This window comes from the organism of the source record quoted next, unplaced genomic scaffold, assembly GCF_019419815.1.
Source record: "Pyrus x bretschneideri cultivar Hongxiangsu unplaced genomic scaffold, Pyrus_bretschneideri_v1 Contig63, whole genome shotgun sequence".
Taxonomy (NCBI): Eukaryota; Viridiplantae; Streptophyta; class Magnoliopsida; order Rosales; family Rosaceae; genus Pyrus; species Pyrus x bretschneideri.
The window spans coordinates 1,740,419-1,752,003 of NW_025999802.1; the positions used below are offsets into that span (position 1 = coordinate 1,740,419).

Here is an 11,585-nt window from a genome sequence, read left to right on the forward strand (position 1 = left end):
ATGCTCCGATTATTATCTTTTTCTCATCAGCAAGTGAAAAACTAAAAATTTGTAAACTAAATAATATGTCACCAATAAGAAATGAGTACGTTTATCAATGTTTAAGTAATAATCTGCTCATCAATTTCCATGAAATTTAGTTTACAAAATTTAGTCAACAAATTTAGTCTCGCTAACATTACTCTTTATTTTAATAATTCCATGAAATTAATCTGTCAGTATAATGTTTGTGTCCCCGTAGAGGACTTACTTGTCTCTCTTCATGATTAACATATTTTTAGTGTCTGTATATTAAAATCGGAACAGTTCTTTTTCATCATCTAAATATCATATCTGTACAAAATAATTAAATGTGGATACCGTTTAGTCATCCATATGTGTTAAACCAATGAACGGCTTTGGTAACAAATAGCATTTTCATGATGAATCGTCTATTTATTTTATGCATATGAATGACTAAAATATCTCTAAAATTGAATAAATTTTTTACATATATAATCTTTAGATTATGATAAAGAGAATGAACTATTCCAATTATGACATTCAAACAGTAAAAAAATTCGTTATTCGTAAGTCGAGAGACAAGTCCTTAATTTAATGGTTTGGGTTTGCAGCTAAAGAATTCCCAAAAATTTAACAATAAAACTAAGCCACTTCAAACCCAACGTATATTATACATTAATGTATAGTCGATAGACTCCTCTATGAGTAGAGTTAGTGATACTTATTTTCGAATCCGGATCCTCGCTAGATCCTCTTTGTGAGGATCGTGAGGATTCGTGAATCATATTCATTCACCATACATTATGCGGTAAAAAATTATTTTAAATATTTTTATTTAAAATTAAATACAAATATTATTTGACAAAAACTGACTGCACGAATTACGATAAATGAACACGATTTACAGATCCCCAGAATCCTCACCATAAGGCCATTTCCAACTGAGGGCTAGACCAAAGGGCTTGTGGACCATATCGGGCCAAAACCAGCCAATTAGGCCAACCGGCTTGACATCTCCAGTCAGCTCGATGAGCCCAGCCCTTTTTTTTAATTTTTAATTTTTGGATGAATTTTTTTTATTTTTAAAATTTCTAATTTTTTCCTACACAATTTCTCACATGCTTTTTATGATTCTATACTATCTTACCTCATTTTATTTCAATTATTCACATTCTATTCTCTTCCAATAATTTTTCCTTTAATTTTTTCAATAATTTTCAAATTGCCACCTCTTTCAATATTCCAATATGTCCAAAAATCTTATCTTACTATGGTAGTTTAATTTAATTAACTATATTAATTCAATTAAAATAATAAATTCTATTTGGCCTATGATCCTTTGGCCCCTTCGGTTAGAGATGAAATGAAATATGGCCTAACACTGTTCATTAAAATATAATTTCTTGAAGGGCTATAGGGCTAAAGAGAGTCCTTTGACCCTCCTTCGATTGGAGATAACCTAAGAATCTGGAGAGGATCCTGTTGGCTTATTTTCATTTAGTCGGAAGAGGTTGAAGGTTCAACTTGCTGGGATGTCGATGACGATATATTCGTGAAGTTGATACCTAGTTAGCTGGGCCTTGACATTGTAATTTTGTTGTGACATTGTCTTTTGTTTTTGTTTCTTTTTTCCTTCTGGACACAAAATTCGAAAGAGCTTTCATGGTGGTGGCACATGTGTGTGGCTTGTTCGTTGCAAATCTATAAAAGCAACTTCACTGTTGTTTATTGCTTGAGGTATATGCAACCCAATCCATTCTTCTCCTTTCAAAACACTCCAACTTACTAGGGCAATTGGCCTCAAGGTGAGCCCGATGGAGGAGTCAAGCAATATCGCCTAGCCCAACGTCCTGCCTATATGACGTAAGGCTGACGTCACACAATTTAAATTATTAAAACATTATAGAAAATATTAAAAATTATATTAAAAAAACTAATTAAAAATATAAAAAATTATAATTTTTTTCCTCTAATTACGTAACCATGTCCTTCTACTTTACAATATATTTCAATATTTTCGAATACTTTCAACTAACTTTTTATTATTATCTGAAATTAAAAATAAAGTTATCTTTTATTATTCTATAAAATAAAAAAAATACTAATATTTTATTACGAATTGCCTGAGCTATGCACTTTGTCAGTTACTATTCGTTGCATGCAGTTACTGTGTTCATTCAAGGGGATTGAGTTGCCTATTGCCCAGTGGGCCTTCCTACACTGGAAGTGCTCTAACACATTCTTTCTCCCATTTTTAATTTCTTGACATTATCTATCCCCTGTTATCTGCATTATTGTTGTATTCTACAAGAGATCGGACTCGGCCTTTTCTTATTGTCCTAAGTTTTAGTTTTAATTTATTATTATTGTAACACCGTTATTAGGGGCCCCTAATGTAGATGAATAGGTGGTAGTAATACTAATTAATCAATAACAATAGTAAAAACAAGAAGGTTTCTTACCATGAGGAGTTTATGCTGATGAGGATTTACTGTAGTGATAAAGAATAATTATGTTTGTGTACTCTGGTGCGGGTTCGATCCCCACCGATTTCTTCCCTCTCTACTTACTAACAATTTAACCCATTAACGATATTGTTTGTAAAAAAAAACCTATGGGTAGTCTGCAATAAGACAGTCTATCAGCTCCCTATCCCTATGGTTATAAAGCAATGAAAAAGCCTTGATTCATGCACTCAAAAGATTAAATTTGACATTGCTCCCACTCCCATCATCAATATGAATTTCTCGTCGATCAATTCCGAAAAATATGCAAAACTAAAACATGTAAAAATTTCTCGTCGATTAATTTCAATGTGTTTGTGATCTTGTCTAATATATTTTCTTTGGAAGAAAGTCAAGGGTTAAGTTGGCTTGACCTTGACTACATTGAGCTGTTGCCGGCTGATTTAATTAGCTTTGCTTAAAATATAAAAGAAGTAACCAATAATCCTTTTGCAGAATAATCATCTCCTTTATCAATAGAAATATTCACATTTCAAACAGACCATTCGATTGGAAAAGAAATGTCACCCGAGGGGGTTTTCTTTATTTATTTTTCTTTAATCTTCTTGTGATGAGCATTTTTTTCTTCAATCTTTTTTTATAGATTCCTTATTTTAACGAACTAATGACGTGTGGCCATGTGGACCCCTTCCTTAGAAGAAGAACATGCTGCAAAGTGCCAAGCCACACATTGACGACAACAACAACAAGGCTTTATTCCACAAAGTAAAGTCAATTTTAAGTCACACATTAACAGCATTACTGAATTAATCTCAAGAACATGAAAGCAAAATAATGCTTACTAATGGTAATTGCATCTCTACTTAATTTAAGGGTGAAGGATAGGACATATTAGAAGTCTATATGCATGGGATGTCCTTATGATTAACCATACGTGCATGCATTAAGCCCATCTTAGAGTTTTGATTTCTTGTATTAATTAACTTATTAATTAAAACCAACGAGTATCACGTAGCTTTGTAGATCTTTAAATGTAAATGAAGAGATATGGGCGGCTTCATGGCTTCATGAATTCATTGCTCAACAATGTATTCCAAGTCGTGGCCTTTACAACCTCTAAAATTTATGTATACATAATATCAATTTTTTTCAGATTTTTTCACCACAAAACCAAAAGAGAAAAGGAGAAACCCAAAGAGACGATGACACAAAATTCATGGTTAACACTCATATATAACTTCACATTTAGCTTTGTTTATTACTTAGGGCTTTTGAAGATAAATGGCATGATGTAGGGATGTACAAGTGTGATTTTGTGGAGTGGGTTGTCGGCCGCTTCTGGGTTCCAGGTAGCTGCCACTGGTCATTCATCATCTAGGCTCTAGGGTTTTCTCTACTAGCTGGATTTGGGCCTCTTTATGTTTGAGCTTTTGTGGAGGACTTTTCTTTTTAGATTAAAACTTGTTTATGTTTTTTCATTTATGTACTATTCGTGATTTCTGCAGCAAAGAACCATTACTCATGTTTTATTTACATAAGTGGCATATTCTTTATGTATGTTAGAACTTTCTAGAGCTATATAAAGTGTATTTTGTCCGTTTGGACTTAATTTTATGAATATTCTCTACATTTGACAAAAAAAAAAAAAAAAACCTTTATCTTCATATTTGTATATAAATGAGAACAAAAAATCGTAGGTCAATATCAATGTGGATCCACTTGTGAATGAGGAAGGAGGGAATATAAAGATTAAATTTATGTGTGTATTATATTTTCACTATTTGCTTAAACAGGTATTAATGCCCACATATATTATTGGGGAAAAATATATTTTTTATTTTGAAAATATTTTTTCACACCACTCTATTTATCATTGTTAGATGAGTTTAAATTTCGACAGCTCTGTAGTGGATAGACACAAATCTCAAATTTTAAACTCATCCAACAATGATAAATATGGTGATGAGCATTACCACCACTTGAGGATGGGATGAGCAAAAATGCACCCTTTTATTTTAAGTAAAGCTACGAAGACCAACTTATTTGAATTATATCTCTAAACCATATGATATGACAGCTAGCATATACATGCAACATCACTTAATTAATCAATAGTTTTATTTTTATAATTAAAATTAATTATTCTAAAAAAATTACTGCTAGGCTTCTCAATACATAATTAATTTTGGTAATTAAAATCAATAGACCCTAATATATAATTGATCTCCAATTGATCAATACATAATTAATTTCATAAGCCGTTCCAGATAAAATTAATGCTAGTCAGAAACCTTCCGATCCACGTGGACGAATATTTGATTATCTGAAGAGAGGAGTATTGGTAGATGAAGCAAATTCTGACGATTTCTTTGACATTTCAGACTCGAAATTTTGCTCCTAATCCTTGAGGTTATCAGGAACTGGATTTCACAAAGGAGCAGTTATTGTGAGGTCTAGGTTTAAATCAGGCAGCCGGCCACAAGAATCATCCTCTAAGCAACTTGTCCCGTCTGATTTTTGGTCGCAACTATTATTACCACCGGATCTTGCTTGCTGCTGATAATTGCTAGGGTTTTTTAAAGCTGCAGACAATGTTGCAGTACTGCTGACAGTTTGTGAATTTTGATGATGAAGACGAGAGAGATTAACGTTGTTCGGTCGATGATTATTTGGATCTATACCCATGCTCATAAGCTTTCTTCTCAAATGAGAGTTCCAATAGTTTTTCACTTCATTGTCTGTACGTCCTGGTAATCTCCCAGCAATCAATGACCACCTAAAAAAATTAGCTAAATAGTTAGTTAAATCGTTTAGTTAACATCAATAAATCTGTAAACTTTACTTATTTATGCATGGTGCAATTGCATATATAAATAATTGATCATTCTTATTTGATCATTTGTCGTAAGAAATAAATTAAAGACAACGGGGGACAATTAAAATTCACACACTTTCGTTTTATCATCCATGCACACCCAATATATTTTAGCCCTTGGATTAAATAAAGAAAAGGAAAAATTTAATTGATAGAAATCAACATAGATGTGCAGAAGGAGAAACATGGTGTGTATAAATGAGTTCTCTCGAAAGAATTAGTAAGTACCTGTTGCCTAGGAGCGCATGAAGCTTGACAATGAGATCTTCTTCATCTTCAGCAAAGTTGCCTCTTTTGAGGTCTGGTCGTAGATAGTTTATCCATCTCAGCCTACAACTTTTACCACAACGAAGTAGGCCTGAACCAAAAGAGAAGAACCAAGAAAAAGAGGTGGCAATTAGTAGTAATTAATATCTTTTCAAAGTTCTCAGAAATTTGTCAGAAGAAGAAAAGGAACAAATTAGCATTTGTTGGTTTAGTTAAAATAGGAAGAGACAGAGAAATATTTGACGAGGAATGTAAGAAATCAAGGAATTAACTCCTCGTAAGTAGTTTACCTTTCTGATGAATGTTTTTGTTATGATATAATTAACCGAAATATGTTAATATACATATATATACCTTGTTAATCCATAAAAATATATAAATATATAAGTACTTAGTTAATTACCTGCAGCCTGAGGAAGGGTACGCCAACAACCCTCGCCATGCTTACGAATATAATCGATGAGCTTGAGGTCTTCTTGCTTGGACCAAGCTCCTTTGTTTATGTCTTGCTTATCGCAGCAGGGTTTCCTCATTCTAAAATCTTATAACCAACCTTAAGCTTTCCAAGAAATTAACCTTAAAATGGAGAGAGAGAGAGAGAGAGAGGCCAGAGGGGATTGGGTTGAGAGTTGAGGAACAAATGGAAGGAAGGGTAATGGTATATACTATCAGGAAGGTAGGTAACAATAGCTGCAAATCAATTGGATAGCCGGAAGCAAAAAGATGGGTTGACTTGGACCGGTGGTTCGCCCATGCGTGATAATCAGCTGGCATTACAGACGAGTCTCAAAATTTTTGTGTGACATAGAGAGAAGGGGAGTGGACACATTGTAATATTAGTGTTTGACAATTATAATGCTTATCAGTATTATGATTTTGAATTTCATATCGTAGAATTAAAGATTTTGTTCAATATATAGTGAAATTTCAAATTATTTTATGATTATCAGAGTTAAGTTGGTCTATGAGATCAGCGGCTTTACACATAAAAGCAGTGGTGGATCTATGATTTTAAGTATAGAGAGCCGAAAATATGAACCAATTAAAGTTAAAATACTCCAACTTTTTAACCATGCAATAGGGAAAAAATCATGAACTTGTATTTTATGCAAACAAAAATATTCATCATATTCTATATCATGTAAAAAATGCACATTCTATGCACAAAACATGCATCGGCAATGAAACTTCAACTTTATTAATTATAAAGGTGAAAAAGTACGACATGTCTTTGGTTTTCCTGAGCGGCAGTGCCCCAACTTCTGGTTGAATTTTTACCATTGTGGTTCGTACGTATAGGATAGAAGAAAAACCATTCTCTTATTTATATTTGGCTAAATTTTTTCCTATTTCCTATTGATTGTTGGTTGAGCCCAGCGGTGCATGTTAGACTGAAAATTTCAATCAAAACTAAAAATTTCCATTTCAAGTCCGATTCCAAATAGAAATTGGAATGTACCTATCCGATTCGAAAATTTTCAAACTCATTTTTTCAGCCTATAACCCATCATGTTATTTTAATTTGTCTGAATATAAACCAATCCAACTAAGCAACTTACTATATTAAGTTTGTTTGTCAATTTTTATGACTTTTGGATTCCTAATATACCCAGCTAATTAACCAATTATTGCAGTATGGAAATTAATACAAAATTAATATATATATATATGGAAGGTTATGTAAATTAATTTAGTCTCATATGTGTGGCTCACACGCTAACAATTAAAGGAGAGTTAACGGAACTTTTAATTTTGGACCTATATCCCAACGGAGTTCACTGTTTAAATCTTAATTTTTTTTTTTATTACCACATAGTCTATCTTTTGACTACCATATCATCATAGAAACTAATAATATAATTAGGTCATATATATTTGTGTTTGTGTGCAGTGTATCACAGAGAGAGAGAGAGAGAGAGAGAGAGAGAGAGAGAGAGATATGGTGAAGACATCCATAAAAAGAAAAATGGAACAAAAAAACCACCAATTATAGTGCCTCTAAGCTGTTTAATAATTAGATTTTATATCTGTATATACACACATATGGACACACACACACAAGTTTGTTGATCTCTTCTCAATCTTAATTAAGCACAGAATTCATATTATTTAACTGTTTGATCACATCCAATAATTAACCTTCTGTACAATTCTTGTGCAGATATTTCATCAACTCTAGGTACAAAAAATGTAGGTAAGAATTCATCGTGTGACGAGTTGTTTGATCGTGGTGTGATTGCCCGATAAAATGAATCAAGATCACCAGCAGTTTCAAAGAAGGTTTTTGCCTCCTTGATTCTGATTGTTTGGGTAAACATACGTTCATGTTCAGTATAATTATAGAGAAAATGGAAGGAATGAAGTGGGGAGAGGTAGCAATATCATTAGGATCACATGCTCATGCATGCACGTTGACTGATAGCTTCCCATTTTTGTCATCCTCGTCAACATTAAAAAGTACTGCAATATAAATCTGACAAATAAGTTATAACCAACCCCTCCTACCTTATCCACATTTGGTACTGATTTTACCTACTTATCTACGTGCGTTAATTTGTCTGTTGTTTATACCTTTCAGCTAATCAATCATCTTGGTGTACCAACTTTTTGCTAAACAAATAACATAAAATAAATATAGGTGATCGCCTAATAAACTTCAAATAAATGTCTTAATGATTTGTATTTGTCTAATTTTTTTACAAAAATGGTCTATGAAGAATGTACTGAAATATAGACGATTCAGATCGTTGAAATACATTATGAAGTATGTATTAGCTTTCACTTTCAGACCACATTATAAAAGGGGATACTTTGGATGCGGTCCCTAGTCTCTAACACTCTTTGACTAAAACCTTGATGGTATTCAAAGTTTGATCAAAGTCCCTTGACTTTGTACACCTTATTATATTACTATTAATATTTATATTTTTATAGTTTTGACATTAATTGTTTGATATTATATAAAATTTATAATCCTATAAATTTAAAATCCCTCATTATAATACTATTAGAAATGGCTACAATAAAAAAATTCAAACATTTTAATTGAATAAATCGATAAAATTTATGTAACAATAAGAAATAATAAATGGCAAAAGAATGTATCCATAGTGTTAAAAAATTGGTACATTTCACACATAACAAAGTGGTACATTAATAAAGAAGAATGGGTACATTATAAATAAATTAGGGTACAAATAAAACATTAAAAAATTATGAGTATAAATGAAATTTTAAAAAATACACCATATGTAATTTACAAACTAAAAATATAAATATATGATACAAAGTTTAGCCATAAAACATAAATACACCATATGTAATTTTTCTGTCATTGATTTAATTATACAATATCACGTGACGGTAAACACATGGGCACAAATACAAATAAAACTTTAAAAAATATGGGCACAAAAAGAAATTAATATATGGTTACAAAGTAAAACTGAAAAGAAAATTGGTGCAAATAAAAAAATGTTTGCAAATTAAAAATGGGTACAAACTAAAAATAAAAATATATGATAAAAAATTTAGCCATAAATATAAATATACTAATTGTAACGTTTTTAACACTAAATGAATATTTTTAGGTAAAAATATTTTATTATTGAAATAATTAATGATGTTATTAATACCAAAGATCTTGATCAAAAATTGAAAAAATAGAGTAGCAAAAGGAGGGATGAGAACCTAATTTCTCCTTATAAAAAGTAATAAGCCTAGTGGCAAGCTAGGTTAGTACTGATTCTGGATGGATCGGGTTAATTTAGACTTAAAAACAATAACAAGTTTTTTAAAGGTTCCTATATACAAGTTGATAGATTAGTCTTTACTACCAGCTCCCACATGCGTGTATTTAACTGTTTCTCTTACAAAACCTTGTATTCAACGATTAACCTTTAACCTGTTTATTAGCAATTGCTAAATCTTGAAGGGGACCAACGTCAGACTTCTTGATGCCCATGTGTCTCTCGTGCATGCGATGGTCCATGCATGCAAGAAAGAAGGGTGAGAGAGAGGGAGGGAGAGAGAGAGAGAGAGAGAGAGAGAGAGAGAGAGAGAGAGAGAGAGAGAGAGAGAAGGTTATCTATATACTTACATAAAATATCTGGATCTGGATAGTAGGACGGATAATATCCTTTTGGTCTATAGTGATTGGAGATATTGAAGTTTGTTACTTTATCGTTAAAAATGGGGGAAAATGAGAAGAATTAAGTTTTTTAACTTCCGATTAATCACTACCAATCATTGTATGTTGGTAAAATCTCAGCAATGCACCCAGGTGCTTATACATAAAATGTGCATTATGCTCGATCGAGATTCAAGGTAAAAGGTGAAACTTTAACCTTTAATTCTTTGTTAAAAGAAGAACAATCTTTTTTAGCTGGATAATGCTAGGAAGATCAACTTTTTAGATTAAATTTTGTAAGTTATATGACGTGGTTGTTAATAATTAAACTATTACTTAAGTATTAATTAACGTGCATATTTCTTATTGGTGACGTACATCACATGATTTACAAGTTTAATCTACCTATCATTACTCTTTCTGCCTTCATCGTGAAAGTTATATATGCTACATGACAAGATATGATTGCTGGAAAAATATATATAATTCATAAATATAAAATATGATTGCAAGATAAGATACTATTTGTGACGTACATCACATGGATTGCAAATTTGATCTACCTAGCATTACTCTTTCCACCTTCTTTGTGAAAGGTATATATGCTACAGGACAAGATACGATTGCAGGAAGAATTTGTATAATTCATAAATATAAAAATACTGAAAGGCTATTAATTATTTGTGAATGCATTAAAATCTGATTAAACCTTTTTCTTTGCGTGGCAAGTAAATCTCTAGATCAGTATTCCTTATTTTCTACGGAAATCGGATCACTAGTCTACTATATATTGGTTGTTAAAAATAAGGCCAGCTACAGTTCTGCCAATTAAGCTAAATAAATAAATAAAACCACATGCCCTGAGAAATTAATTTATGTTATGGTGACCTTTTTTTAACAACCAAATACATTACAAACAAGATTTCTTTGGATTTTAAAACAATGAAAAATGTTAGGGAGATTACATAATTATATTATATTGGTGTACCACATGATGTGGCAGATAATTCATAGCCAATAAAAGGGAAGAGAATCCTGCTCCAATAAGTACATATTACTTATCATATCAGATGGTACACCAATGTTGTACAAAAATATCGTCTCCCTAGCGTATGTTTTTCCTAAAAATACATAGCATACTTTATCTTAGGCATAAGAAATGGGAAAAATTACTAACTCATATGCAAGGTTGTGTGTAAATACGTCCAAGAATTACAAATCCATATGCAGCGCATATATATACTTCTCAACACACACACACACACACACACACACACACACACACACATATATATATATATGCAGACTTATGAGGAATCTTACAGAAAAGATGTCGAATTTCTTTTGTAATAGTCGATATTGTTAAGCAATACGCAAGAAAGAGAACAGAGAGATTGCAGAAGAAGAAGGAGAAAACAGAGAAGGTTTAGAGAGAGAGAGAGAGAGAGAGAGAGAAAGAGAATGAATTTGCACTTGTATTTTCCTGAATGATTTCTAGGTTACAAGGATACAATTGCTATATAGGTGAATATTCAGCTAACTGTCTTATCTGAATCTAACACTTAGCAAAAATCCTAATTGAATATTATAACAGCAACAATCCTAACTGTCTTATCTATTTGGCTATATACTCTAACATCCCCCCGCAAGCTCATGGTGGTCCAAGCATGAGATTGTTGAAGTTGAAGAGTATCTGGCAATCTAAACTCTCTTTGGATAGTATTCCTTGCAATTGGAAAGTGGGGTATTTGGTCACTATTGCACACATACTCTGCAATAAGAAAACCTCCTAGCATTTGGAGCTTGTATTTTACCATTATATCGGGTATACCATAGTACCCAAATC

At 32.0% G+C, this 11,585-nt stretch overlaps 1 protein-coding gene across 1 annotated transcript; it reads right to left on the reverse strand.

Annotated features, from left to right (window-relative positions):
- Positions 1-4,568: 4,568 nt before the first annotated feature.
- Positions 4,569-6,216, reverse strand: LOC103947039 (transcription repressor MYB6-like). The gene is made up of 3 exons (XM_018647430.2): positions 6,014-6,216; positions 5,572-5,701; positions 4,569-5,244 (listed from the first exon to the last, which is right to left on the reverse strand). Exons 1-3 carry the CDS (start codon positions 6,141-6,143, stop codon positions 4,896-4,898), a joined length of 609 nt encoding a protein of 202 aa, XP_018502946.2. The 5' UTR covers positions 6,144-6,216; the 3' UTR covers positions 4,569-4,895.
- Between the last annotated feature and the right edge of the window lie 5,369 nt (positions 6,217-11,585).

Excerpts from the sequence above, each read along its gene's own strand:
- LOC103947039 (XM_018647430.2), bottom strand. The coding sequence starts at position 6,143 with ATGAGGAAACCCTGCTGCGATAAGCAAGACATAAACAAAGGAGCTTGG. Across the intron at positions 5,702-6,013 it reads TACCCTTCCTCAGGCTGCAG|GCCTACTTCGTTGTGGTAAA; the intron begins GTAATTAACTAA and ends CTTTTGGTTCAG. Across the intron at positions 5,245-5,571 it reads CATGCGCTCCTAGGCAACAG|GTGGTCATTGATTGCTGGGA; the intron begins GTACTTACTAAT and ends TAATTTTTTTAG.